This window comes from Neurospora hispaniola (assembly GCF_033458365.1).
Source record: "Neurospora hispaniola strain FGSC 10403 chromosome Unknown B0T23scaffold_5, whole genome shotgun sequence".
NCBI classification, from domain to species: domain Eukaryota; kingdom Fungi; phylum Ascomycota; class Sordariomycetes; order Sordariales; family Sordariaceae; genus Neurospora; species Neurospora hispaniola.
In genome coordinates, this window is record NW_026944410.1 from 3,442,669 (window position 1) to 3,469,984 (window position 27,316).

General features: G+C 51.8%; 11 protein-coding genes and 1 non-coding gene across 12 annotated transcripts; 3 read left to right on the forward strand and 9 right to left on the reverse strand.

Annotated features, from left to right (window-relative positions):
* Positions 1–617: 617 nt before the first annotated feature.
* Positions 618–2,265, reverse strand: B0T23DRAFT_444272 (uncharacterized protein; the record flags this gene model as incomplete). Its single annotated transcript, XM_062840891.1, has 2 exons — positions 618–2,095; positions 2,191–2,265. The coding sequence occupies 2 exons, from the start codon at positions 2,263–2,265 to the stop codon at positions 923–925; spliced, it is 1,248 nt and encodes a 415-aa protein (XP_062692240.1). The 3' UTR covers positions 618–922.
* Positions 2,266–4,006: 1,741 nt separating this feature from the next.
* Positions 4,007–6,177, reverse strand: B0T23DRAFT_444274 (ATP-grasp domain-containing protein; the record flags this gene model as incomplete). The annotated part of the gene is made up of 4 exons (XM_062840892.1): positions 5,628–6,177; positions 5,424–5,516; positions 4,125–5,274; positions 4,007–4,050 (listed from the first exon to the last, which is right to left on the reverse strand). Exons 1-4 carry the CDS (start codon positions 5,682–5,684, stop codon positions 4,007–4,009), a joined length of 1,344 nt encoding a protein of 447 aa, XP_062692241.1. The 5' UTR covers positions 5,685–6,177.
* A 34-nt stretch (positions 6,178–6,211) lies between these two features.
* On the reverse strand, positions 6,212–8,635 carry B0T23DRAFT_413652 (uncharacterized protein). Its single transcript, XM_062839533.1, has 6 exons — positions 8,282–8,635; positions 7,738–7,992; positions 7,523–7,687; positions 7,381–7,442; positions 6,630–6,941; positions 6,212–6,462 (listed from the first exon to the last, which is right to left on the reverse strand). The coding sequence occupies exons 1-6, from the start codon at positions 8,334–8,336 to the stop codon at positions 6,298–6,300; spliced, it is 1,014 nt and encodes a 337-aa protein (XP_062692242.1). The 5' UTR covers positions 8,337–8,635; the 3' UTR covers positions 6,212–6,297.
* A 1,284-nt stretch (positions 8,636–9,919) lies between these two features.
* B0T23DRAFT_360997 (beta-lactamase/transpeptidase-like protein) lies at positions 9,920–11,436 on the reverse strand (the record flags this gene model as incomplete). Its single annotated transcript, XM_062836272.1, has 3 exons — positions 9,920–10,033; positions 10,131–11,254; positions 11,343–11,436. 3 exons carry the CDS (start codon positions 11,434–11,436, stop codon positions 9,920–9,922), a joined length of 1,332 nt encoding a protein of 443 aa, XP_062692243.1.
* A 1,089-nt stretch (positions 11,437–12,525) lies between these two features.
* B0T23DRAFT_421383 (AIP3-domain-containing protein) lies at positions 12,526–16,900 on the reverse strand. Its single transcript, XM_062839764.1, has 2 exons — positions 16,169–16,900; positions 12,526–15,994 (listed from the first exon to the last, which is right to left on the reverse strand). Exons 1-2 carry the CDS (start codon positions 16,433–16,435, stop codon positions 12,866–12,868), a joined length of 3,396 nt encoding a protein of 1,131 aa, XP_062692244.1. The 5' UTR covers positions 16,436–16,900; the 3' UTR covers positions 12,526–12,865.
* On the forward strand, positions 16,530–17,135 carry B0T23DRAFT_405805 (uncharacterized protein; the record flags this gene model as incomplete). The annotated part of the gene is made up of 4 exons (XM_062839048.1): positions 16,530–16,595; positions 16,703–16,739; positions 16,916–17,010; positions 17,103–17,135. The coding sequence occupies 4 exons, from the start codon at positions 16,530–16,532 to the stop codon at positions 17,133–17,135; spliced, it is 231 nt and encodes a 76-aa protein (XP_062692245.1).
* A 1,157-nt stretch (positions 17,136–18,292) lies between these two features.
* On the reverse strand, positions 18,293–18,487 carry B0T23DRAFT_320037 (uncharacterized protein; the record flags this gene model as incomplete). Its single annotated transcript, XM_062835154.1, has 1 exon — positions 18,293–18,487. A coding segment is annotated over one exon (195 nt), but the record flags the coding sequence as incomplete, so codon positions are not given.
* Positions 18,488–19,738: 1,251 nt separating this feature from the next.
* Positions 19,739–20,746, reverse strand: B0T23DRAFT_405806 (uncharacterized protein; the record flags this gene model as incomplete). Its single annotated transcript, XM_062839049.1, has 7 exons — positions 19,739–19,839; positions 19,870–19,884; positions 19,994–20,026; positions 20,212–20,323; positions 20,391–20,471; positions 20,506–20,536; positions 20,682–20,746. The coding sequence occupies 7 exons, from the start codon at positions 20,744–20,746 to the stop codon at positions 19,739–19,741; spliced, it is 438 nt and encodes a 145-aa protein (XP_062692247.1).
* A 254-nt stretch (positions 20,747–21,000) lies between these two features.
* On the reverse strand, positions 21,001–21,702 carry B0T23DRAFT_175784 (uncharacterized protein). Its single transcript, XM_062832992.1, has one exon. It carries the CDS (start codon positions 21,459–21,461, stop codon positions 21,126–21,128), a length of 336 nt encoding a protein of 111 aa, XP_062692248.1. The 5' UTR covers positions 21,462–21,702; the 3' UTR covers positions 21,001–21,125.
* A 1,338-nt stretch (positions 21,703–23,040) lies between these two features.
* Positions 23,041–23,133, reverse strand: B0T23DRAFT_t251. Its single transcript has one exon. It is a non-coding gene; the product is annotated as a tRNA-Asp (tRNA).
* Positions 23,134–24,029: 896 nt separating this feature from the next.
* On the forward strand, positions 24,030–24,484 carry B0T23DRAFT_318357 (uncharacterized protein; the record flags this gene model as incomplete). Its single annotated transcript, XM_062835071.1, has 2 exons — positions 24,030–24,215; positions 24,362–24,484. The coding sequence occupies 2 exons, from the start codon at positions 24,030–24,032 to the stop codon at positions 24,482–24,484; spliced, it is 309 nt and encodes a 102-aa protein (XP_062692249.1).
* Positions 24,485–24,702: 218 nt separating this feature from the next.
* On the forward strand, positions 24,703–26,217 carry B0T23DRAFT_405810 (uncharacterized protein; the record flags this gene model as incomplete). Its single annotated transcript, XM_062839050.1, has 6 exons — positions 24,703–24,823; positions 25,098–25,208; positions 25,270–25,326; positions 25,451–25,541; positions 25,898–26,094; positions 26,129–26,217. 6 exons carry the CDS (start codon positions 24,703–24,705, stop codon positions 26,215–26,217), a joined length of 666 nt encoding a protein of 221 aa, XP_062692250.1.
* Between the last annotated feature and the right edge of the window lie 1,099 nt (positions 26,218–27,316).

Genomic DNA, 27,316 nt, shown 5'->3' on the forward strand with positions numbered 1-27,316 from the left:
ACCGCCCACATCCCTTCCTCACCACTGCCACCTCCCTCATCTACCGCAACCACCCCCCTCATCTACCTCTACAACTCCCCCAACTCCCCAACTGCACCAACTGCACCAACACAACCATATCAACACAGTCATGACCATCCAAGCTGGCACCAGCTGTCAGCCGCAGTCTAGCAGGACACTGGACATCCCTTGTGCCGCTGTCATCTTTTACAACGGGCCGGGGTGAGTGGATGATAATGTGCAAAAGGCTGTGGTGGCTCTGTGGGGGGGGGGCGTGTGTTGATTTTGACGAGGAAGGGGAGGATGCACATGCCCCTCCGTGGGACGGAGTTGGAGGGTTTTTTGTTAGTGTTGGGAGGGAAGGAGGGAAGGAGGGAAGGGAGGAAGGAAGGAAGGCAAGGTACTCTCGACTCTTAACCTAGGTAGGTTACTGCAGATGACACTGGATCACAGACATCCAACACTGCAGCCAGTGGCAAGGTCATTTAAATTTCTGTCATCTCGTGTTCTCTTCTCCTTTTTGTTTTCTTGTCCTTTTCAGTGAGTTTTTCTTCCTTTTATTGTCGGAAGATTTCCTTCAGTTTCCAAGGAGTCGTCTTCACGGATGGATGGCAGAGGCAGCATTACTCATCGCACGCGTAGGTATCCTCAAACATAATTTGGTAGGGGCGGGTATTCCTTGTTTTCACACTCGTTTATTTTCATCTCCAATACTAGCTCCATTTCTTTCTTCCGTTCCCACTTCTCGGGTAGCTCTTTCCCATACGTATGACTTGCTGATGACTGGAATTCGGGATCCCGCCACAGCAACTGATTTGAACCTCAGTATCAAAACGGAAGTAGCATCCACATTCGAGCATTTTCGCATGGATGCAGTTCGCTCGTACCACCCGGCACAACTCAATGTAGCATCGGTCCTTCCTCACAAGTCTTCCTCACCCACCTTCCTCACTTCACCACCTCCTCCTCCCTCCTCCCTCCGATTAAACTCCGTAGGCAACTCCGCAAACCCATTCCCACAAGAACTCATCTCAACCGGCGGTACATTCCCATTCCCATTCCCCTTAGTAGTTCCTATTCCCCCAACACCCCTCCCTCCACCACTGCCACTGCCACTGCCACTGCCACTGCCTTCCAATTCCATCACGTTACTACCAGGTCCACCCGCTTCATCTGGCACCCCCCTCATTATCCCAGCCCTCCCGGTCCCCGTCCTAAAACAAGCATCACTCCACCCATCAACAAACCCATGGTTCCCCACCGTCGTCTCCTTCAACTCCACCATTCCTTTCATTCCCTCATGTCTGTTCAAGCCCCGTTTCGATCTCCCCTTTTTATAAAAAAAGAAGAAACTCCCGCTGGAAAGGAGGAAGACGACGGTGATGGTTATGCCGACGATGACCCAGACCCAGGGTGCGGTTTTGATGCTGGTGCTGGTGTTATTGCTGGTATCGGCGCTTGGTTGTAGAGGTAGTAAAGTGGAATTTATAAGACTTTTGTCGTCCGTGGGGGAGGTGAGTGATGATGTCTGGGTTTGTGTGGTGGTGTCGAGGATGGTGCTGAGGGATGTGGAGGTTGATGCTAACAATGAGGAGGAGAAAGAAGAAGAAGAAGAGGGGAGGGTGGGTGATGATGGGTGAGCGGAAGTTGAAGGTTTGGGTAAGGTGGGTGGGTTACTTGTTGTCGGGGATGCTGTCGGCTTTGATGTTGCAGGTATCGTGGAAGTGGTTGTCTCCGCTTTGTAGGCCACATTTAAACTCGTGGTTATTATTGTTTGTATAGCAGCAGTGGAAGAAGTGCTGGAAGTCTTCGTTGTTGCTGTCGTAAACAGGTCTCCATCTTGTCCGGTAGTGGGAATTTTCGTTTGAGTTGCTGACGAAGGCGCACTGGTGCTTGCTTGTAACTTGCAATACCCGGTACACTTCATGAACCTCATCGCCAGACTTGCCTTGACCAGCTCCGGATTGCTGCTGTTGTTTTCGATGCATGACTGACATTGGTTATATTGCTGGAGAAAGCTGCTCCCTGGACCGCAGAGGGCGGGGGACAGTGGGTTTCGTTGGCATTCTAGTTGGGCATTGCCTGTTGACGTTCCCTCTGTTAGTCTACGGTCCAGACGATAGTAAGAGCTCTTTATCATAGGTTGGATTGCGGTAGTATAAATTCAGTTGGATGAAAGATTCGGCTTACGGCAGGAATCAGAGCATTGCCGAGGGAAGGATGTGGCGCGTTTGAATGGGTTGCTGAGTTGGTTGTTGATATCATGTGCTGATAAAACTCGCATCTTGATGATCCGTCCAAATGTCGAAGGATGAGAGTGGGAGCAAGCCTTTGCCAATACTGAGGAGAGGGTAGGTATTCGGACATGAGCATCATGGAGTTAGTTCTTGTGTCAAAAACGACGGGAACTAGCAACAGAATGTTTGAGAATACAGAAGGACGGGTTCACGATGTACAAACCTATCCTCCCTCTCTTTCACACCACGGTATATGTTTCCCCAATCCCTAGAACAATGGTGTCGTAGTGCCTGCCGTATGGCGATAGCACCGAAGACTCCTAGCCACCAACTATTTACCACAAAACCAGGTCTTCCATCCCAACCGCCACTGATATGCTGCTTCCAGCGAAAGGAGGCGTCTGGCCGCTTGTTCTTCATCACTGTTCATGTTCGTCCAGAGTCCTGACATGTAATATCAATCTCCACAAATGCATGTCATATCGTTTCCAAGGGAGAATCATAGGGTGTTTGGCAAACTCATTGTGGTCGAACAGGGGTCTGAGACTCGGTGGTGGTGCACTTGGGCAAACATTCAGACGAACGCCATTCTGATCCTGGTCGGCTGTTCGTGGGCTCAGACCAATTGCCATGAGGCGGAGGAAACACGCAAACATCAGGAGGGGCGTACCTTGCATACCTAGAGGTATCGATAGCACACTGCAACCATATCGAAGACAAAGATGATACAACAATTCAGCGGGCCCCATCGTACTACCCATAGATTTTAGCGTTCCAGCTTGCCAGTTGACGGAAGGCTATCAATTAGGCTCGATATGCGCCTCTCTGGATTTGACCACATATTTCCGTCGGCATTTGTTTGACCAAGGGGTTGGTTGATCAGTAACCCCCCTTTTCTTGTTCAAAGGCGCGGCAACATTCAGAGCGATCGATCTTGGACATACTGTTTGGAGAGAAGCCAGATTTTTCATCACCGAGTTGAGTAAAAGAGGTAGATGCTGAGCAAGAAAATGAAAACCAAGAGAAAGGAATAAGTGGATGAGATGATAGAACTTGGAAGATCGTTTGACGTTGGGCCGGGGACGCGTCAAACCGCGATTCCCCACTTATACACCCATAAGACCCACAGCAGCAGTGACACATACAAGTATGGAGATCAAATAGCACTAACTATTATTGTCTGACCAATGAAGAGCGCAAGATGAAGTGCGTGGAGGAGAGCTTCGTGTTGGCTTCAATCACGAACTCACGTGTGAGGGGGGAAGAGCAGAAGTATTATCGTGTCTTGAGCAATGTCAAAGTGTGTGTGGACATGATGTATCGACCACTTAGCATACCCAGTCATCCGTAGATCTGGTTGCGTTGAAGGCATTTTGACACGGTATAAGCCAAGCAAAGATATGGTATCATCAGTATTGTAATGAGAGGTATCTTCCCAGGTCCCAATGACAATGACAGCTCGGCCCTTCCACTTTTTCCCTCGACATGCAACACACCACGGAGAACTTTTTGTCGACTAGACGATGCATGCAACCGAAGAAACCAACAACAACATCAAAGGGCTCGGTGCAGTGCATCGTCTAACAATTAGGTACACAGGAAAAGAGACGGGGAAAAAAAAAAGAACCTTCAATCATGCCTGCCAACCACACATACACACACACACACATACGCTGAGAGAGAGATAGTAAGAGTCTAAATCAAGCTAGAAATATCCATGTCAGCCGTAACCACCCGCCTGTCTATAATTCCCAAAGACCGAGATTCGCTTAAATACCAAGGGTGAACTCAACGCCGACATCAATGTCACGAGCTGGGAAAATAAAAGAGTTAGCACACACATGCTCTACTTTGCCAAGTCGAAGGGGGGGGGAAAAATGAACTTACCCATCTTGACGACCTTGGAGAGCTGGACAGACTTCTCAGCAGCGCTCTGGAGATCATCGATGGAGAAGATCTTCATGCCAGAGTCGTTGATGAGCTGGCGGGCAGCCTCCATGTTGGTACCCTGGAGACGGGCAATGATGGGGATCTTGAGGTCCAGAGACTTGACCGTGTTGATGAGACCGTGGGCGATGGCGTCGCAGCGGACGATACCACCGAAAATGTTGACAAAGATGGCGGTAACCTTGGGGTCGCTGGTGATGAGCTCGAAGGCCTCCCTAATGGCCGCGGGGGTAGCACCACCACCGACGTCAAGGAAGTTGGCGGGCTGGCCACCGTTCAGCTTGATAATGTCCATGGTAGCCATGGCGAGACCGGCACCGTTGACAAGGCAGCCAATGTCACCATCGAGCTTGATGAAGTTAAGGCCGGCCTGGGCGGCGCGAACCTCATCGGGATCCTCCTGGGTGGTGTCGCGGAGCTTGAAGACGTCGGGTTGCCTGAAATCAGCGTTGTCATCGAAGCCGAACTTGGCGTCCATGGCCATGACCTTGTGGTCAGAGGTCTCGGAAAGAGGGTTGATCTCGATCTGGGTGGCATCCTTCTCGCAGAAGATCTTGTAGAGCTTCTGGATGGTGTCCTTGGCCTCCTCGACGCACTGCTCGCTGAAGCCGAGCTTGGTGGCGATGTCGCGGGCCATCTCATCGGTGACACCGACGTTGATGTCGATGTAGGTGGTGTGGATGGCTTCGGGGTTCTCCTTGGCGACGCCCTCAATGTCCATGCCACCCTGGGACGACGAAACAATGACGGGGCCCTGAGAGGCACGGTCCATGAGGACGGCGAGGTAGAACTCGCGGCGGGCGAACTTGCGCTCGCAAATGTAGACGGCGCTGCAGAGACGGCCCTGGGCGCCCGTCTGCTTGGTGATGAGCTTGTGGCCGATCATCTGCTCGGCGAACATCTTGGCCTCGGTGGGGGAGTAGATGACGCGAACACCGCCCTTGAGGCCGTTGTCGAAGGTACCCTTTCCACGGCCACCAGCAAGAACCTGGGCCTTGATGACCATGTCCTCGCCGCCAATCTGCTTGGCGATGGCCTCGGCCTCGGCGCCGGTCCTGGCGACATCACCCTTGGGAACACCGATGCCATACTGTTATGTGTGGTGTCGCGTTAGAAATCGGGACCGATCGATGGAGTCAGATAGCGACGGGGCGGGGCGGGGTAGGTACGCAGAGGTAGAGAGAGAGAGAGAGATAAGCCAATTCTATGGGCACCAGAGCTCTGGGGGTGTGTACTGACCTGACGGAGGAGATCAGCAGAGAGGTATTCGTGAATGCTGAGGGCTCTCCTTTGTTGTTGGGAAACGCTGGGGAGTCTGGAGGCGAGGGGAGCCTGTGTGTTTGGAAGATGTTGTCAGCTTGCTTGTTGCTTTGTTTTGGATGCGATGCGATGCGACGGTGCATAGAACAACATCACGGCTGGCTGAGGGGGGCGGCGACGAACCCTGGAGGTGGCAGCAAAGGCAGAAGCCAATGCGCGGTTGCGGCCGAGCTTGAACATGGTGAGGATGCGGCGGATGGGATACGGTAGAGGATGAGGTGGGTTGGTGATGATGTTGGGAGAAGGAATATTTTGCAGCGATTTCAGGGACTGTGAAAATGACGATGCAACACCTGCCAAGTTCTTCCCGCCCGACGAGGGGACTGGACCTAGCTCCCCCCTTCGAGTTCTGCTGCTGTTGCGCTACGGGCCCTGATTAGGACTGATTAGGACCGATTGGGATCCATTATGGACTCGCTGATAACATCGTCGGCCCTACCTGAGCCAATCACTAACAGCTTTGCCGTTGTTTTTTTGGAGACGTGCTGGGTGCCGAGGCGGTGGCCGATGACAGAGAGCTCTGCCGCCCGCACAGCCAGCTCCTACCTACCTTACCTACCTAGCAGCTCTTTGCCAGCTCGCGGCAGTTGCACGCGGCTGGTGCAGGGCCCGTGCTTCGTGCGCCTATCCTCGGCCAAACTGTGTCAGTCTCCATCCGTCAGCAGCTTTGGGATGAAATTATGGGAGTTGGTTACAAACAGAAACATCAAATCCTTCGACTCTACAACGTACACCGGGTCGCGGTAAACATTGCAATGTTGACAATGACGTCTGGGGGCCCCGCTTGCCACACTCACAATGACAAGCCCTCCCCGCGCATGTTGCTGTCACTTACCTTGTTGACAGGTCCACTGACTCGAGCAGAGCACAGGCATGACGGGACTCCAATCCATCCCGGCTTGTCCGCAAACCTCAAATCATTGTCGCCATGATGTTGAAGCGCGATGGCAAGGCAGCACTGGCGGTCATGAATACTACGCGAATAATCCCAAATCACCTACAAATCTTTCCAATCCTTCCTCCTATTCTCCAGGTTCAGTTCCAACTGATGTAACACCTTGATATCCCCATGGCAACCCCCCCCCCCCCCCCTGGACCCGCGAAGCTTGTCATGCTCGACCTGACTCGAGCTCTTCGCGCCTTGCGGGGCAAGGGAATGACAATGTCTCCAGCTCCTCCCCCAAGTCCCCAGACCCTCTCCCGTTGACCCGTCCCGAGGACCCCATCTGGGGTCAAGCGGAGCTCAAGACTCACCGAAGGTTCCGCCAAATCTTCCATCACATGGCGTTTTTCTATCACATGGCTTTTTCCCATCATAGCTTTCTCCCATGTTGCACGACTCGTGCGCCCATTCGTGGCTTTGTGTGGCTTGAAAGTCGAGACGGCCGCACCAAACCTTATCTCAACCTCCTGGCTCGGTATGGAAGCCTTAGAATGCTGATGTCCAAAAGTAAAGAAAACAGTCTGATGCTGCCATCAGCCAACACCTCTTCCGGTTACATCTCTTTCTTCGCATTATATCACACCCCAGACTCCCGGAGCTCCTCGTCGACGAGGGCTCACCGTGTTTTTAGCCTTATCTGCCGCTGCTGACAAGTTTCTCATTCGTCTACTGCCGCGGTTGAGCTTGCCATTCGCATGTGGTCACCATTCCTCACAAGTTTATACAACGTGATGATGTAAGCCTCCTTTATTCTGGAGGCGGTTGGAGTTGGGATACTCCTCTTTCTTAGCACAGCTTCTTCTTCATCATTACTCCCAGACCACCCAACTCGCATAATTCATTTAGAGTCTCAGGCTTTGGAGCATCTATCACGCGTTATGGTGCCCATCAGCGTCTCAACCCATCATGTTCAGAGCACTCTTATCCTTGAACTCCAACCAAAGATGGGCCGCCGTATTGGCCTTCATCCTGGATCTGTTCATGGGCCGAAAAGTCTGGGTCGTCTACAAAACCCGCAGAACTGGAAGTGTCAGGTCTTCTGTCCTGGCCACGAACCCATCATGGGTAAAGTTACCTGCTTTGAAGGATGACTCTGGGAGTGTCTGACAAGTGACAAACCGCCAGGTTTCGGTGTTTTTGTAGGGGTGGGCTTCATGCAAGCACGCGATAAGCTCCACAAGTTCCACGATGAGCTCAACTGCCGTCAGTTTGCACGAGAGTAGGGCGGATTTGAGTTGGGCTCCGTCATCACAGCCTGGTTGGTGTATTTGAACCATCAATGACGTTCACCCTTTGCTTCTTTTCCACTTCCATGCCCATCCTCCGACAAATTTCTAGTTGTGCGTCCACCATCATGAACCTCAGCAGGCAACTCAACCGGCTCAACATTCGAATCAAGTTCCTTCGGCTCGCTGGATTGCGTGGGCAGCTCTTTTGCCGGTATCGTAGCAGCAGCGGCCTCAAGAATATTTCCCCCGTGCAACTCCGGTTTATCTCCAGTTCGCCAAGCGAAATCGCCGTCGAGCTCGTGTGAACGTGAGTGTGCTGCTGACGCCATGCCCAACTTCATCTTATTGATGAAGCGGAGTTTTCCCTTTCTGTACAAGTAGAGAAGGATTCCCAGCCCGACGATTGCTAGTGCGATGACATACCCAAGAGCTTGAGCCGTGTGTTCTTGCCCCTCTGGTGCTGGATTCGTCGGGAGTCAAATTGGTGGTAGTTAGGGGTTGAGAGGCGGAGGTGATGGTGCCGGCTTGGAATGATGGACTTGCTGTGATGAAGAGGCGGAGATGTCAGTGCGTTGGTTGCTATTTGCTTCAAAAGAAATGGATACATCCGCTAGGCATGGTGGCATATATGCTGTCATTACTGGACTCTCGCAAGGTCATACCTTTTGTTGTTGAAGGTGGCAAGGATGTAGTAGTCTGGAAGCCTGTCCAGTCGGAACGAAGAACCGTGGTGTCAACCAACACGGTTACGATTGTTGTAGGTCCATGGTCGATCACATACGTGGCTATTGCCCATGTTGTCGTCGATGTGTACCAGGTTGGGTCGATGGATTTTGGTTCTTAGCAATACAAAATGTACGGAGAAATTTTGGGATCAAGATAAGCATGAACAGCTTCCCTAGGATCCTCAGATAAAGCGAGAGCGCAGGAATAGCAGTTATTGTAGGAGCGCATGAAGCTACCATCCTTCGAACATATTTTAGGACTTTTCCCAACTTCTTGTGCTTCAATATACGCGTTGCCTAGTTCCAGCTAGTAACAGCACCACTAGAACCAATTCAAAGAGCAGAAAGCCCTAGAAAGACATACTGCACTCATTGTAACACAGGGCAGGAGGGCCAGTGGCATCCCTCGCTGCCCCATTCACTCGACGTTTCGGGCGTAGTAAAGTGGTAAAGTGCATTGTATCTAGGTCGTAGTAGACTTGAAGGTTCAACCACCTTCGGAAACCATGCAAACAGCAGCTTTGAACGACGAGGATGAGGAGAAGGAGAGGGAAATAGAAAAAAAAACGATTGAGCGGGGGTTTAAGCGTGAGAATCCTTCCCTCTTCAACAAGAGCCGGCGAAAGAAAGATCATTTGACGCTACCTTTTGAATGATAGGTAGCCGATGTAACACACGGGTTGGGGGGCGCGTCGTACCCAAACCTCGACGTGGTCGCAGCCGAGAGCTAGTTCGCCGGTTTCAGGTATTGATTGCCACATGCTTGTACTATTCCAGTGAACGCAGTGCTCCATTTGAAGGTCAATTGTCTGGCTTAAGCTCAAGAAACCGATACAGAATTGTAGGGGATGGTGGTGAATTGTGCGGTTGGCTATCGTGACTCGTGATTGGAGCTATCCCAACTGGATTAGATTTTAGGCGGCCACCTAGAAACCCCGGTGTCTGCATTTTTCTCGGGTCGCGCTGTCGAAATGATAGTATGGAATAGGCTGAGAGTTTCTGTTTCGGGGAAAACTGCTGAGTGTCTCCCAAGCATCCTGCTAAGGATCGTAATGGTTTTTCTAGTGGCAGCCATCGCAGACGTACCTCTGGCAACTTTCTCCTGGTCCTTCACCGCTCATTATGTGAGATTTCCTTTTCTCGGACCGCCATCCCATGAAAATCTGTCCTACGAGGCCGGATTAATTATCGCTTATGCAGTCAGTGCTGAGCTCTGTCTTTTTCTCCGACCTACCTAACTGCTCGACTCCGCATAAAACCTACCTACCCCTTGCAGCGACCCAGGACGGGACGGAGCGGGCCGCGGCGAGAATGGATACCGCTTCTGTTTGAATGATGGAGATCATCCCTGGGATATTCAACACCCATCAATTCAAATAACACCACAGTCACATCTCCACCACCATCTTATCATAACCTTCCTGTTATTCCATCAGAAACTGCTACATTTCACTATCTGACAACTGGACGCCCTGGCTGCCCCAAGGTACTCAGCAAGTACTCTTGTTCTTATCTTGATCACTTCACGCCATGCTTCTCATAGATCTCCTTCTCGAAATCCTTGATCAAGGGTTCAATCAAGGGGTCACACGGGTCCAAAGTCTGCGCCCCAAACACTCCACAAACACCGGCCTCTCGATCGACGAACTGTGTTTACATATCAAGGTTAGCGAATACTTCTCTTCGTCATGGTTCAAATCAAGAAAACAAACGAAAACTCCAGACTTACCCAATTCAAGTTGAATACCCCTCCCCACCCCAGATACCCCTTCCTCCTCCACCTCCCACTTTGGTCTGCCTTCCCCGGTTCAACAACGTGCAGTCCACCCGCACTCCAATCATATACCAACCCCTTTGCCTCGGCTGGCACCTCCACATAACCCACCACCCACTCAGGCGTCTTCATACCCTCATTTATAGCTTGCTTCGCTTTTTCCTCCTTCAACTGCCCCTCAAAAAGCAGCTGCGCCGTCTCCTTCTTCAAGAGTCGTTCATCATCCACCAGCAATGAATGCACCACCTCACAAAACGCCCCCAAATCCGCAAACCCTCCCTGCCCACCAAACGCCCCTCGATCAGCCGGCTTCATCAGCTGCGGCGAGTCAACGTGTTTGGTCTTTCTTGCATATCCTCCACCTCCCGCCGTCCCCACCCCATTCCCTTCCTCCCTCTTCCCCATCTCCGCCACTCGTTCCCTCTTCCCCTCTTCCCCCTCAGTCGGCCACACCCTCTCGGGATAGAACGTCACCTTGCCCTTTTCCAATCCCAACTTCTTCACCAAATTCTCTTGCAGCCAATCATCCAAACTCATACCACTCACTTTTTCGAGCATCCACCCGACCCAATCTATCCCGCACCCGTACGCCCACCCTTCGCCCGGTTCAAACAAAAGCGGACAGGAAAACTGTTCGGGAACCGTCTGCGCAAAGGCCGTTGCTATCGGCAAATGGGGGGTCTTGCCTTGCTGCTTTAGCTTCCATTCATTCCAGGCGATCAGGGAGGGGTGGAGGAAGGTGTACCCGCACCCGGAGGAGTGGGTGAGCAGGTGTCTGGCTGTTATATGCTTTGTGCGGGAGCGGGTGGCGAAGGGGTCGGTGGTTGTTGGAGACAAAATAGGCAACGAAGCAAGGTCGGGGAGGTAAGTTTTAGGGTAGGAGGGGTCGGTGACGGGAGTGTCGAGGCCTAGGGGAAATGAGTCACGGTAGGAGGGAGAGTCGAGAAGTTGGAGGATGGAGATGGAGGTAAGGAGTTTGGTCATGGAAGCTAGGGCGAGGATGGTGTGCGTTGTCATGGGGCGCGGATTGGAAGGGCAGAGGGAGGCATAGCCGGCGGCGTGGGAGTAGTTGAGGGTTCCTGTCGAGGTGTTGGTTAGAATGAGTCGCGGACGGTGACGGTGAACGAAGGAAAGGGAAGCAAGAGAAGAGAGGAAGAAAGGACGGACCATCTTTGTTGCGGGCGTAGAGGACTACACCGGGGACGATTCCGTCGTCGATGGCCTTTTGGATGGTGGTTTCTAAGTTGTAGGTGGGTGCCATGGTGAATGAGTGTTTGTTGAGTACTGCTTTTTGGTGTGTGGTACTTATCAAAGGTAAGGCGAGTAAGTGCCGGCCTGATGAGATCCTGCTGCTGAACAGTCAGTAATTGAAGTAGAGGTAAGGAGGTTCAACAGTCTTTATAACCCCAACTTCTGCCGTCTCCCATCTGCCGTCTCCCGGCTGAGAGAAAGAAACGAAACACACACAGCCTAATGTATACGTGCCCTCGCCCGTCACACACTTGCTTGCAGATCTTTCACACCTCCCACCTCCTCCCGCTAGTCACCCGCCATCGAACCCGTCGGTCACCGGCAACCACAACCCCATCGATATAACCATACTCCATCTACCATGCCAATGACACAGGTAATCCCAACTCCATACCGACCCGACGAGTAAGAGGGAGTATTAACTTAGCTCGTTGACCACCTCGTTACTTACCGTCGAGTGCCGTCGGTTGTCTGTTGCGTCGTCGCTTGTGTTTCCACACGGATTCGAACACCGCACCAAGATGTCGTCGTGAATGGTCGAAGAACGAACGAACGAACGACAACTTCCAAGAAAGAAAAGAGGGGTCAATTAGTTGATTTAGTCTAGCAGAAGTCTAGTCCAGCCTACCTACGCATGCATGCATGTAGGTATGCAATGCATGTCTCACCCTTCCCCAGTCCTAGTCCCTACCTAGGTAGTCCCTACTCCCTAGTTCCCGAGGAAAGCGCTGTGGGCTGTCGGATGTGGTGCGGCTGGTGCCGCGGTGCGGGGAAATACCCGTCAAGGGGCCTCGAGGGGGGGCAGGAACGGGAACTGGAAGACTGGAAGGGAAGTGAGGTGCCGGAAAGCTAATGCCCCCCTCTGGGGCTTCCAGGCAGAATGTCGGAACGAAGGGGAAGGGAAGGGGAAGGGAAAGGAACAGGCCATAAATGGGAGCAGGCGGGTGCCCGTCTTTTTTACACAGTAACTTGGGTAGTTGGGTTTAGACTTGAGGGAATACACATCCAGTTGTCTGGAATTGGGACGTAGGTCTACTACGTATATGTATGGTCGAAAAACAGCCGGAGGAGAGGCCATGATAGTTTCCCGAGTTATATTGCGAATATGAGGTTTGTATTATCCGGTGAAATATAATCACCAGTTCAGAAATGATGACACCAGAATACATCGGACTTGGGTACCTAAACTATTCAATTGGTTACTACAACAAAAGTCAAACATGATTGTTTAGACCAAAAAAGGGGGGGGTATAAGATTTCCATGCCTCCTGACGCTCTCTCTCTCTCTTCTCTTGTAGACTACTCAAACCTTCATCGAGCCCGTGGACAGGAAATGATATGTACTGATGTATTGTTATTTCCAACAGCCCTTACTTCACCCACCACTTGTGTACGCGCGGACATCACCACGTACTCAGACCCCGGTAAACTGGTTCTCCTCAAGCAGTTGCACCAGGCTCTTTCGCGGCTTCGGCCTTCACCTTGCTTTCCTTCTCGCCCTCATCCGCATCTAACTTCTCTTCAACCTTGACGTTCTCCTTGTTCTTCTCCTTCGCCTCCTCCTTATCCTCCTCTCCATCGACAGACTCCCTAGCAGAGCCACTCGCTTTTTCCTCGCCCTCTTCTCCTTCTTCCTGGTCCTCTCCTTCCTCCTCCTCCTCCTCCTCCTCTCCCTCCTCTTCCTCCTCTTCCTCCTCCTCTTCTTCGTCATCCTCCTCGTCCTCACCATCATCATTCTCCGCAATAAGGCCATTCATGCGCTCCCACACCTCCCGTCTGATCTGATCATCCTTGGCCTTCCGCGCCCTCTCCACCTCCTCGACACCACCACTCTTCTTCAGCTTCCCCTCCTCCACAAAAGAGGCCAGCTCCTTCGTAAGCGGGTTGACCATCCTGGTCTGCAACTCCTTCTGCCTCAGCTTCTCCGCCCTCTCAATTGCCTCCAATCGGCTCTGATGATTCGGCTGCAAGGCGCGCACCTCGCCCAGAACGCCCTCCTTGGCCTCGCTAGGATCCGCATGCGTCACCTTCTCCGAGATGCTCTTCAGCCCGCGACTAAAGGCGCCAAAGGGCGTGGGGCCGTTGGACACTGAGCCGTTAACCGTATTGCCCTGTCCGCCCTCTTTCATCTGCTCCTTGGTTGCCTGCTCGACAAGCGCAAAGGTTTCGCTGGCCTTCTCCAAGTCGTCGCGCAAGTCGATCATCAGATCTTCCATGAGGCGCAACTCGTCGCGACCTTGGCAGACCTCTTCGAGCTCCTTTTCCCAGATCTTGGTCCAGATGGGTTTCTCCTTCTTCATAAACTCTTCCATCTTCTTGAGCTCCTTGGTGAGCGTGGTGATGTCCTTGGTGACGGACTCGAGCTGGTTGGGGCGTGGGCGGACGCCGCGGTGGACAACGTCCTTGCGGAGGTCCTCAATGAGATCTTGCAGGTCGTCTACCTTGTTGACAAGCCAGTCACTATCGGCATTGAGCAGTTTACGACCCTTGGTGACGTAAGCGCGACCCGAGTCGCCTTCCCCATCGGGAACGGACAACTTGGCGGCGGCGGTCTTGACATTGTTGGCCTTGTTGCGAAGAGCAGTCATGGACCCTTGGACTTCGGACTGGAAGTTGGAGTAGGTCTGGCGAAGAACGGCGAGGTCGCGACGAAGGGATTGGATCTCGGTAAGCTGGCTTGGGCTGAGCTTCTTGGACGAGGGACCGGCAAGGGCAGCAGCACCCGCGACAGAGGAAGACGAAGAACGTGGCGAAGCCATCGAGTCCATACCACTCGGTGCGATGATAGTGGGAGGTGGCGTGGCGGCAATGCGAGCGAGATCCTTGGCGGTCTCCTGTTGGCGCTCCGACACACGTTGAATGGTGGCGTTTTGATCGTCGACATTTTGTTTAACCTGCTGGATAATGGTCTTGAGGGACCCAATGCTCTTGTCAATATGCTTCTTGACTTCGTCCAAAGCCTCTACATTCAACACAAGTACTGTACGGTCCTTGATATCTGACAGATCCTCGAGCTCATGGCGGACACCGGAGACGGGGTCTTGAATGTAAATTTCCGGTAGATCCGCTCCATTCTGCTGTGTGTTCCACGAGAACTTCTCGATAAAGGCCAGTTGAAGACGAGCGATAGACAGATTATCGTAGCCCTCAGGGAGCACGAACTTCTTGACCTTGGACTTGTACTGCAGGAAGAGGGTCAATTCCTTGGTTGCGGGGGGCGAGTTCTCAAGCATAAACGAGCTAGGCGGTTGTTTATCGGGCGTCGGGGCGCGAATGGACGGCTTGTGTTGATGCTGAGGAGCGGCAGGCGCAGGAGCAGGCCTCGTAGCAGCGGGCTTAGACGAGTCTACCTCATCCACCATCGGGATAGGATCTGCGAGCGGGCCATTAAGAGTAGCGCTTGGAGTAGGATACTTGTCATCTGGCGCCTGGACATTCAAGTTGTCGGCCTTGCTGAATGTATACGAATCGGCGGTTTCAGGCTCTTCAGGAACCCGGCTGGGAACTCGAACGGGAGAGGAATCGAGGCCAATGGTACGTTGGGACTGGCTCGAAATATTGCGGCTGTGGCGGGGGTTTCCCCTTGATTGCATCGCCCGGAGCGACTCTCTGAAATCGCCCCGGTTCCTATCAGGTATCGGCGTTGTCTGGGGTGGGACCATAGTGCCAAGGTACTTGGAAATCTGGTATGCATCATATCTGCGGGAAGCTCGTCTTTCCAGATTACCTCCTTTTTGGAGGGCCGCCAAGGCGCTCTGTCCCGATTCCTTGGGCGGCGGCGGCGGCGGAGGGAAGTTGTCGACGCTGATTTCCGGGGGTGCCGGTGGGCCCGTTGGAATTGTCTCTTCACCTGGGTAAGGCGCCAGAACGGGTATGTTTTGCATCGTGTTGCTCGACAGGCTGGACTGGTCAGAGGTGACAGAGCCGCGAGATTGGTCCCGTTGCGTGGGAAAACGTCTGGTGGGTGATGCCGTTGTGGGACCAGAATTCCGAGAATCATCCCTGAGAGAGTCCGGTCGGTAGCCATTGCTCTCCAGCCCTTCGTTCAACATGTTGGTGAGCCCAGAATTAACACTAGCCATGGTACTAGTACTCGTAGTTCTGGTGGGCACGCCACTGCTACTGGGCCCAGGTCCGCGACTTGGACCATAGCCTCCATCGTCTCCTGCGATACTCGGCTCTCTATCCCGTTGCTGGCGATGCCTTAGCTTTTGCTGTTTTCTTTTTAAACCATGCAGCAGATTTATGATAATATCACGTATCTTTGGCAGGTATTTCTCGAGACTTTCAGCGCTGGCTTCTTGACTTAGAGTGGCCTCCAGGATAGTGCGCAGCATCTCGGGCACGTTGCCCAAGTCGTCAATATCGACATTGATGGCAGTAAAGGCTCGGCAGGCCATATTAAACTCGTAGCCCAGCCGTACGTAGACGTCGGAGACCTGGGTATCGGTTGCATTTCCACGGGACCATTGTGTCAGGGTTTCGAGCAGTTGCTTGGTGGCCACAAGTAGATGTGTGACGCTCCTTTCGATTTGCGATAGTGGGACGGACGACGAGCCGCCAGATGACTGTTGTCAGATGCCATGGTTAGCGGCGAGCTGGCAAACGGCAGAGGAGGATTGGAACAGAGGAGAGGAGAGAGGTATCATGACGCGCGCATGTAGATGGAAAGACTCGAGAGAAGGGGGGGGGGGGGGGGGGGGGCCGCAAAACAGGCCGATGGTAACAACATGATTACTCACATTGTTTCGCCTTGTGCTCCCACCGCCGCCGGGACCGCCGCCGGGACCTTGAACTGAGCGACTTGAGCCAGCTGAAGACCTCGACATGCCAGCTTGGGGACCCATATGTCCTCCCATCCCAACGGCAGGCGATATCGAGCGGGCCGGCATGTTGGGGGGCGGGCCACCACCACCACCACCACCACCACCACCACCACCACCGGGTTCGGTGCCCGGGGCGGGGGGGCGTCGCTGCATGGGGCGGCCGGGACCCGGGACATTCATCATGTGCTGCGCTGCCTTGCTGTCTGATGGATGTGATAGAGCTTGTGGTGTTCAGGGCAAATGGTCGTGTCGCAAAAAGGAGATCACGTCAGGCGGGATGGCTTGTGTTGTCGGGTCGGCACCTCTAGCAGATGTTGGGCAGAGATGGGAGATTCGAGGGCGCGTAGATGGCGGAAGCTACGTCTAGACCGGGCCGGGGGCGTTTGGCGACAGGGTCTTGGTCGCTTCAAATAAAGAGATAGTGAATCGGTTTGACGGGATGACAAAAAGCCCTTCAAGATGCTGGCGACGACTGATGTTGCAGGCCGTCTCAATCAGGGCGGCGCATGAAGATATAATAGCAGACAGTAGTAGGTGTCTTGTCTAGAAACAAGCTTTTGAGAAGGCGGGAGGTAAGTTGTGTTTGTTGATGGAACTGCGTTGAGGACGGATGTCCCGTCGTTGGTGGTGTCTCTCGCTGACAAGTCGGGGACTATGGTATAGTTGCAGTGGATGATTGGAACTTGTATCGCCATTTGGAAGCCAAAGTGGAGGCGCAGGCCATGGCAACGGCTCCAGTTGGGCTGCCAGCCGCTGTGGTGGGCTCCTGACCTCGCTTCCCTTGTTTTGCATTTCGCCATCACTGTTGGTTCAAGCAGGTTGTACTAATGCCTTGGCTTGTAATATTAAGGCTGTTGCTGTTAGTGATGGCTGGGCGCGGTAACAGCACATGATATCCGCTTAGCTCAGAGGAGCGCCTGAAAGTGAGCACATGGCAAGAATAGGGCAGGGGATCCTGAGGGGTAGCCGTGCCCTTCCCTGGACAGGGGTAAGAGCGGCCGATAACAAGGGGTGCACTACAAAATATCCATTCTCATTGCTGGCAGACACAGTCCAAACCCACCATGGCTGTGATTAACCTGTAGCCCATGTGATCCGTCTCACGCGACTCAACACGACCCTGGGGCTCTTGTCCCCCACAGCCCTGCTGCCGTGTTTCAATGTTTCATCCAAACCGCCAAAGACATGGATCACCATCACCGCCAGATCTCCGCATTTTGGACCAAGGATGTTGACAATAGCCGTCATTCCGCTACGCCACCATCTCGTCAAATGCCTTTTTTGTCGCACATCATTGACGTCGCACCTCATCCATTGCCGTCCGCATGTAAAACACTACTAGCAGCGGAGTCAGGGAACGAGAAGAGGCCACACCGACAAACACACCACGAACATATAGAAGGCGGCAACCTACCTAAGTACTGTCCACCACCTCAGTATTGAGTCCGGTCATCTGTTCCTTCCCCGGATGTAATCATTACCTAATTCTCACCGAATCACCCTGAAGTTGGCAGTCTTGAGGGAAGGCGCAAGGCACCGACCGGGCAGAGATATTGGTCCAAATCCAGGCAGCCTCCAAATTGAAAGTGTCCCAGTGTCCTTCAGCTTCAGTTTAGGCTTACATTTTCTTCCCTGCAGTGTCCGCAACAACAACAGATGAACTCCGTTCCCAACTCGTATCTTGCAGGTTCAATGCCATCCGACTTCATGCGGCCTTGGACCACCTCTTGTCGATAAGTCAACATCCTCATTCCGATTTTCATGAACCCTACACGGGCGCGGAGCTGGATGTGAACTCGTCAGCGCAGGCCATGTCAAGCTTCCAGTCGGCAACAACAAAACAAGGCACAAGAGGATCGCCGACATCAATTGCTGAAGGATTTCAACTGGAGTGTCGCATCTCGAACGTTGTGTTCAACCCTGTTATGAACAACACATTCTGCTGGACATACCGTCGTCTATCGGCCAGGTTGCCTCCCATCCTTCCAACTTGAGTGTTATTCGAACCTCGGCCATTCGAAAAGGAACCATCATCACTTACTACCTGGGCACATCAAAGGGCTCCATGATGCGTCGAATCTTCCTCGCCATAGTCCGCCGAGTCTCCCGCGGTTTCCGAGGTCTGTGTGGCACCCGCACAAGAATATTGCCCTCCTGTCTCTCTTCTATCTGGAACATTTCGAGTCGGGCATTCCTCCCGTACTCACCCGATTTTCCAGCAGACGAGCTGCTTCTGTCGAGGTCATGTCAGTCATCATCAGCGAGACTTGTCATGAAGGATATCAGTCTTACTGCTTGCTGTTGGGCATTGTGAGCGAAATGTCACTAATATTTCTCTGCGAATGTTGAGTTGAGGTAAAGGGGACCGACCTCCCTGTGTTGAGCGCTGACAACTCAGGCAGCGTGGCTTTTATCTGGTTGTCAAGGCAGCTACTTTCTGCATCGAATCCGGAAGACCCTAGATGACAATAGACGTCGACGACCCCCCTACCAGAAAGAACGCCCTGGGGCTCGTGAGGCCCCCATCTCTCTCCACCAAACCATGCCTCAAATGGCGTACCTCGGACTGGATGCTGGATCGAGTAGTACAATTGGCGGAATTAGAACTCAGCTTCCATTCTGACAACAGCCATATAGCCAACTTGTCTTGTTCATCGGCAATAGGTGTGCGTTTCAACGTGGATCTGGATATACCTAGCGCTACTGCTGTTCTGCCCGCAAAACACGCGGCCACTCGGCCAATCATTGACAAAACACCTACACCATCGGAAAGCCAGTTTGCCCACGAGCTTTACCTGATTGGGAACCCAAGGTTTCTACCTGTTGTTTGAGGGCGCCATGGTTCGAGCCATGCGCATGCGTCTTACAGCCCTATCGGCTCACTGCAACCCTTGGATGAGCAGAAAGGGAAAAGTCAACCTCAAAAACTCGCCCCGTCACTGCCGTGCGACTTGGCTGGGTTGTATTTCAGGCCGCCATCTTGCACACATAAGCGCAATGCATATCACCATTTCGTCTTCCGATTGGCTTGGGCTTGAGGGAGCTAAGCGCAACCGCGTGGATTGCTGACCACAATGGGCCTTGTGTCACCACGTTTGTTCATCTGTGGCATGGCTGTTAACTTGTCTCCATCACCTGCCAAATCCGGGGGTCGATTGGGGGCTTGTTCCACAGTATTCTCAGGATTTCTCTCTGTCTGTTCCAAGGGTGCACACTTCGGAGCTATTGGGTGCTAGTTTTTTCTTTGCTTTCTCCCCCTTTTTCACTGTTATCGTTCGAGGCGAAATTGCCCCTGATCATGTTCATCGGCCACCTTTCTGGAACAACTCGTCTTCTGGCTGAGAGTGCCAAGTTTATCCTCACAGCACTACCACATTTTGGCAGATATATGCCACAGCCCATTTCGGTGGCTTGGTCTGGCGGGCTGCCACGCTTCTGGGGTAAGACGGCTCGATTTTGGGTGTGCTGCCGTAACTTGCGGTTGGATCAATAACAGTGGCGGCACGGTTCCTCCTCAGCCTTACGGAAGTGAGCCGAACCGAACATCGGTGCCGACCACGGGTCAGCACAAGTACTGGCGAAATCGCCTTACTGGTTACTGAAGACACATGGCGAACTCCTCGTGGCCAACCCTTTGAACCCATCGCTGACAATTTATGACCTGTCTTCGTTGTCACGCGGCAAGTGTCGTGCATGTTGTTGTTGTCAGACCACGTCTCAATTCCGGTCACCCTTCCCAACATCCAACCCGCGGGGTCGCGTCTAGTTGCCGCGCTGACAAGGTGGAGGATCAAACTCACGTTCGGAACTTTGTCGAGTTGGGCATTTCGCTAGCGTGGCTACCTCACTTCACTTCACGTCTTTCTGGTTGTGAGGACACCTTCTGACGCAGACTCAAGACCAGGTTTCCTTCAGTTTCGTCGGTAAAGTTCAGCGACATTAGAAGACCTTGGCGATACGTACCGAGGACACTAGCTTGTGCCGCGAGTCCTTCACGATACCTGTCCGTTCGGATCTCTCAGGGTTTACAGGGTATATGGGATCACGGTTGTGCCGTTTGGCTACTCGTTCCTTTTGTTCTCACAATGCCTGTTGGTGCCGCTAGCGGTTATCTCTCTCCATTTCAGTATCCAGTTACTTCCACCCAAGCTCCCATTCCGGCGGGTACCTTATAGTAAGGTGACCTCCTCAGCCATATCCAGTCCTCTCTGCAGCCACTCTCTCAGTGTGAAATAAACCTTCACCCAACCAACCTTCCATCCATCCACCTCACTACTCCATATCCTTCATTCCGTCAACGTCTCTCCTCCTCCCCAGCCCCGCCAGAAACTTCCCACTTCTCTCATCTCCCAGCCATTATCTCCTTAGTGGGCCGAATGGGTACCTACAACTTAGGTCCCAACCTCCTTACCCACCCTCTTCCCCTCACATAAACCCACCCATCCCGATAACACTGGGGACACATCTCGCCAAAGCTGTGAAACACTTGTCCATACGCGTCCCTAGATAAGGGGGCTCGTTGACGTTGGGAGGGGTGGCAGTTGTAGTTGCAAAAGGCGACGAAGCCGGGGTCGAGATCGCATCCGCAGGCAAAGACACCGGGGTAGGGGAAGTAGAGACACATTCTTGTGTGGTGTCTTTGAGATTTGCTTGGGGTTGTTGTTGGAGTGGGGTTGTGGTAAAGACTGTGGTGGAGGTTGTCTTTGTGGTTATTGGGTGATGGTGTTATTCAGACGTATGGTGATCGTTGACCTGTAGGATTGTAGATATCCGGACCTCGAACGCTGAAGCCTTGCGCATCTTTATACAAATTATAGTCACATATTCTCACAGCCAGCGGTTAAGCAGTTGATCACAAGCTGCTTGCGAGCGTCTAATACTCACCGCAAAGACGGTCATGGTTCACGAGATGGTAATTCACGCGACTGGCCGGGAGGAAACAAAGGTTTTCGACGTTGGTTCGTTCGCCTGACTTCAAGATTAGAAGGCGGGACGTTGGAGAAGGTAAATATATCTCAACGTTTGTCCCTCGTCCCGTCCCAACCGCAATCAAAGGTACCGTTGTGTCCTCATCACTACCGCCGACATGTCTTTCTCTATATCCTGCCTCGTCAATCTCGAGGGCGAGCACAACATTAATGATTGGGAACACCGCTTCGAAGTCGAACTCGACTGCCTCGGCTTCATCAATTAATGTCTTCGACACCATCGCTGAGCCCGACAAAGAAGTCCAGCCCGACGTCTACGAGACGGGGTTTATCCAGCGCGCCATCACCATGAAGAGTTTATTGTCCACGCTCAAGAAGAGGGATGTCATCACCACTCTCATTTGCAATGGTTGGGACAGATGGAACAAGGATCCCAAGGTTCTGTATGATCTCGTTCAGTCGTGCATTGGTCGTGTCGTCACCAACGAGGCGAGACGTTGAGGCTTGATTTCTCTCGGACTCGTTCCTGCTCCTCATAGATGTTATCCAAGCAGTCATAATGGGCATGGTAACGGCTATGGTCAGTCGATATTTTTTTTTCCCCGCCTTTTCACCATCAGGGGGTTTAACTTGTGTGTATGATTAATTTTATAGTTAGGAAGCCGCTCGTAAACGAAAAGCAACGCGTGAATCGGTGATTCACATAAGGTAGTTGGGATTTATAGTAGAGAAGGAACGATGTCTTTTTGATATCAGTCCGCCGCTAAACGCTGTGCTGTCGTGGCATGGCTGGATGGGTTTTACATGGGTTACCGGCGGACCGGCCACTGGCCAATGGGATAGAACACCCATGATACCTAGGTACAGACCTCGGATGGTTCCTATCCTTATCCTTATCGATAGGCTTTGGTGTACGGATTAGGAAAGCGGCGACGAGTGGCAGATCTGACATATATCTGTCTGACCAGATTCCTGATGCCTTCGTTCTCCTTCCTATCACTTGATATTACCTTGATCTGTGGCTTGTAGTATTGCTATCTTATTACTCTTGGGATCACGCTTCCATAAAGCGAAAACAGTGTAGAAATTGCGAGTATTCTTGATTCTTGGGGTCGACGTTGTGTTATCTCGTTCCCTGACAATCCAACTACATGCATCCATTCATGGTGTTGATCAAGAGAGTATCGCCAGCATAGACATCTTGGCCAGCTACAATAGGTTGATCAGGACGAACATTGTTCAGATCGTCCGTCATTGATACTAAGTATGACCGTTGTGATATATCTACTTGGAGATGAGCAAGAAATCCAGACAGATTTTCTCATGTGCAGCATGACAAAGTGGAAGCTACAATAAGAAAAAGATAGGGAGGAGATATATCAATTGGAGTTACGTAGTTCATGTTAATTGTTTTCTCGGTGCGACCTAGACACTGGGTGTCTTGCAAAGGACAGGGTTATGTGAACTCTCAAAGCTCAATACTTTATGGACACTGGATCATTAACTCCTTTGTGCATTTTCTGTAATTGATTTCCAAACTCTTATCATGCACTTGTCATTGCTGTAAAAGCCAGATGTCTGTCACAGTACGAAACTTTTTAAAGTTGTTGACTTTATAACTCTACTGTTCTGTTCACGAAACTAACTGAAGTGTACATGTATGTTTTCGTAAAACAACTTGTCAGTTAAAATCACATTACATGTCAACGTTAAGAACATATAGCAGGTACAAAAAGAAAAGCACCACGGTCAAAAACATCAATTAATCTTGCAAGTGAACATACATACCTAACTAGCTACGAAGAAGACAACACTAGAAAAAAGTGAACGAGCGAGGAAGGTGCCAAAAAAGAATATGGTCTCTCCCGCCGGGAATTGAACCCGGGTCTCGAGCGAATCGAACTGATGTTCAAGCTTGACAAGCTCACATACTGACCACTATACTACGGAAGATGTACAACTGTTACTCAGCTGTCGTAGTTGGTTGTTGGTAATTGGTCTGGCAGGTGGGTTTATGAAGAAGGGGTGGGAGAAAAAGGAAATGAAAATCGGTGGGCAAGCCGACAGAGCATTGGGCAAGTTGGACAAGGGAACCAGGCCGGGCACAGCCACCTATGGTGGAGTAAAGTGACGTGGTCCTGTTGGCGCTTACAAACCTGAAGGATGTCCTTGCTTGGCAGAGTCGAGAGTGGTGATTGGTGACCTGCAGCTCTCCACTTTTAACCACTTGTTGCCTGCGTCCTTAGAAGGGAGAACCACTAACTTCATTGGGATTGGGGAGATTTGAATTTCTATTATGACATTGATGCTTTGGGCCTCATTTCGGTTGTTTGCAAAGAGGCAAGATTTCGGCTGGCATTGAGTTGAGCGACCAGTCCCGCCATCAACACAATTGCAAACCTGGTCTTCTTCCGATATCCTCTTGTTCATACTTACGGGCACGCGCCTGCGACTGCGGCCGCCGCCCGCTTTCCCTCCGTTTACGCCTCACCTTAACACGTCTTCAAAGAAATCAGGTGTCCTCGCCGACTACATTGCCACTCCCTCGAGGCTTGAGAAAGAGAAAATACAACGACTAGAATCTTGCTTGTCTGGTAATGAGTATTGCCCTCATGTGCAACATCAACCGCCAACTTGGCGAGAAATACTATGACGTTGACGATTCAAAACTATTGTCTTGAAACGGACAGTCATGTGCAGCCGATGAAGGTCTTTCCCGACATAGAGAAAACGAACGGCTGAGGCGGAGGGTGAGCGGTGGGGAGTTTACGCGCCGGAATTATCTATTGGGGACCGAAATATTGAACTCGATCCAATTTCTGGTTGTATGCCCTGTCACGGCCTTCAACATGCCGGGCCCCTCGGATTTCGAGGCTACAACCTCCCGAAGCTCCTGTCTTCTTTACCTTGAGCGAGGCTTGGAGGCTGAACGAGATTCCGACCCGTCCGATGCACCACCGCACGCAGGAAAACTTGATCAGCATCCCAGGCTTCTTGGTCTGGAGAATGGCCGGCGTGACGACGCATCGTGTCGTGTGTAAGTGGGTGGGTGGCTCATCATCATCATGAACGACTTTTTCCCAAGAATGATCATGCAACAACAGCCATGGCTCGAGAAGACGGGAGTAACGTGAGCGAATAGACCTTTCAGCCGAGGAGTCGTGTGGCTATAGCTTGTCAGTCTCATGATGCTTGCCCGTTGCTGACGGAACGGGTAGTGAAGGCTTGGATGAAGGACTTTGTGGCAGGTATATACACGATTGGGGAGGGCGATTCAGGAGCTACAAGTTCATTGTCCGCGTGATGTTCACTCCCCAACACACCAAAGAACGATCAGCGTCTCCATCGGGGGAAGGGGATCTAGTTGTTCAGTGTCTTGTTGGATGCTTTGTCCGAAACAGGCAACGAAAACAGCTGGCGGGGCAATTGCTCTCTGTTGTACGTACGTACCGTCAGGACCCCAAGACCATGTTCGCATACGACCCACTACCTGCGGTGACAACAGCGTACTTACAGACCACAATGCGGCGATCCGAACAACGCAGAGTTAGGTTGAGAGCGGATGACAACATTCAGCTCGAGACTTCTGTAATGGACAAACAGGTCTTGCCCAATTTCCAGCTGAGCCCAACTGCGCCTTCAGGTGGACAGAAAGGTTGTGAAGCGTTGCCCCTTGTTTCCGGACTGTTGTTGGCAGCATCACAGTGGAAGTGCTCAACTCCATGACAATGAATTGCTCAGTCATCCGTCAATACGATTTCTGCTTCCTTCATTCGCCGAGTCTAGGTATCAAGGTGAGATTGACCACAAACGAGAAGCCCGGAAAAGATGTTGCCATCGGAATCTCGTCTTGCAACATTTCCAAGGACTTGGGCTGGCAAACAAGCCGTAAAGGGCTATGATCATGAACGACCTAGACAGAAACGGATTCGTGGCGTGCGTCTGCATCAGACTTCTACACAGTAGTGTAAAGTGTTGTTGCTGTTTGGTGCGTCCCGCTGAGAGGACAAACGGCGCAATCGGATACTGTCTGAATGCCGTGCGACCCTGACGATCATAATTGTATGCACCGTCGTATGACTTTTGGAGGTTTGGCACGTTTCACAGGACGCCCCCCCGGATTGGTTGGTTGCCATTTTCAGGACTGTATGTCCGGTTTTGCGTCGTCGATCCTTGGCTCTATAGACCGCCTTATTGAGAGAGTGCATAAAGTTATGCAATTTATGGACGAACATTTTCTGCTGGGAATAAGAGATGGATGTGTTCCAAGCATTAGGCCAAGAAGGGTCTAGGCAAACACGGTGTCAATTCGAGGTCGCATCCAAGATCGAGATCGATCTCTTGCCAACAGATCGATCAAGGTTGATCTTGTCCACATGGAGAATGGGAGATCAGACGATTGAAGAAAAAAAGAAAAGAGGAGAGGGCCATTATAATTGGTTGCACCAGCGACATGGACACTGTTAGCTCCGTGCCGGACCATTTGTCCGTGGTCCTGGCTACTATGTACACTACAGGGGGGTGCAGCTTGTGATCGGATGCCCCTGGTCACGTAAATCTGGGGATGCCTTCTCTTTTGAGCAAAGACATTGTCAAGAGAAAAAGTAGTGAAGACGGATCTGATGAAGGACAACTTGACCCGGGCGCGTGGAATATAGGAGGCCAGGCAATCAAGGTACGAGAGTTACACCGTTATGCAGTTCCGTGACATTGGCAGCTGCGACGGCTGCTGTCATCCACGGGTGGAAACATTGCTCCTGACGAATGGGCACGGGGGAATTCCTCTTCGCCCATCCGGGTGCGCAACCAAGAGGCGGTACGCTGCAGTTCCGTGGCTGGAACTGGAGCGGCTGAAAACACGAACGGTTGCGTTACCCGATCCCGAAAACGTTAAAACCGTTACGTACCTACCAGGTATTGTCTGAGGCTCTCATTGCTGTGATGTCAGTGTGCTTCTGTATTCCATTTTCATCCATACTATCACGCTTTGCATGCTCAGACTCCAAACGGAGACGGACCAGGCACTTTTCTGAATGAGTTTCATCAACGAATTCAAGGAGGAGGTTGAAATAGGAATTAGGGTAGATAAGAAGATTGAACATATGGTACGTATGACTTCGTAAGACTGACGTTAGTGTGGTATCACCACCTAGTATTCAGGGGATGAGATGTAGTCAAACCAGCCATTTTCTGTGCGAACATTAGAGTTATTGCCACTTGAAAATCATCGCGCTAACAGTCTGATGCTGGCAGAGGTGTAAAAGGGCACCTCGTGAACTGGGCGATCTCTGGAGGTGGCCGGGCATCTTAAAGGTCGGGTGGCAGTGTTTACAAGAAACAAGCATTTTGGCTACTGTATCAATCTTATTTTCTGTAGAACTACTAGCGCTTAGGCATATCCATGCAACGGTGTACACCTCTGGTGGCATTAAACCTTAACCGCATCCCCACAAGTAAATATGGGGTAATGCAGCTAATGCCACCTGTCATCGTAAATCATCGCGTGCAAGCTAAGCCATCCTTGTAACCGACTGGACCTTTTCTCCTGCCGGAAGTTTCCTCCGGCCATACTCATAAACCCGCAAATTCGTTACCAGTCTGTCAGTATTAATCAAGTGAAACAGTTTCAAAGACAAAAGTTTCACGCTAAGCGTGCGCCGACAGTAGCTTCGATCTTTGCCCGAATAACTGCACTTGCCATTGTACAACTCAGTAGGTAGTTCTTGCTTTCTGCATGTTCACCCTTCTACACAGTATTCGCGGGTGGGAAAATGATGTGCGGCTCCTCGGGTCCATTCCAGCCCGAACCCGTTATGTTCAACACTTGGATAGTAGGATGATGCTGGCATGTTGACCATTGGCTACTTTTCCGAGCTGCAGGTCGCCATCTCGCGAATCTCACCGCCGGGGTTAACACCGTTGGTCGTGGTTTGATGTCTTTCACTTGCACTTGGCAACCGAGTCTCGTGGTTGCTATGTGACCATGCATTTCCCAACCCCTTGTCCGTCGGTAAAGATACTTCCCGAGTCAAAGGTACGGTATCGGGCTGCCAGCAAACATCTGGTCCCCCATTATCGCCTTGGCATCTACTGATGTTCAAGATTACCATGAAGATCGCAACCCAGCTTGCTAGAT

Excerpts from the sequence above, each read along its gene's own strand:
- B0T23DRAFT_413652 (XM_062839533.1), bottom strand. The coding sequence starts at position 8,336 with ATGACCTTGCGAGAGTCCAGTAATGACAGCATATATGCCACCATGCCT. Across the intron at positions 7,688-7,737 it reads AAGTGGAAAAGAAGCAAAGG|CCCAACTCAAATCCGCCCTA; the intron begins GTGAACGTCATT and ends GTGATGACGGAG. Across the intron at positions 7,443-7,522 it reads AGAGTCATCCTTCAAAGCAG|ACTTTTCGGCCCATGAACAG; the intron begins GTAACTTTACCC and ends TAGACGACCCAG.
- B0T23DRAFT_421383 (XM_062839764.1), bottom strand. The coding sequence starts at position 16,435 with ATGATGAATGTCCCGGGTCCCGGCCGCCCCATGCAGCGACGCCCCCCC. Across the intron at positions 15,995-16,168 it reads GGAGCACAAGGCGAAACAAT|TCATCTGGCGGCTCGTCGTC; the intron begins GTGAGTAATCAT and ends ATCTGACAACAG.
- B0T23DRAFT_175784 (XM_062832992.1), bottom strand. The coding sequence starts at position 21,461 with ATGGTGTCGAAGACATTAATTGATGAAGCCGAGGCAGTCGAGTTCGAC.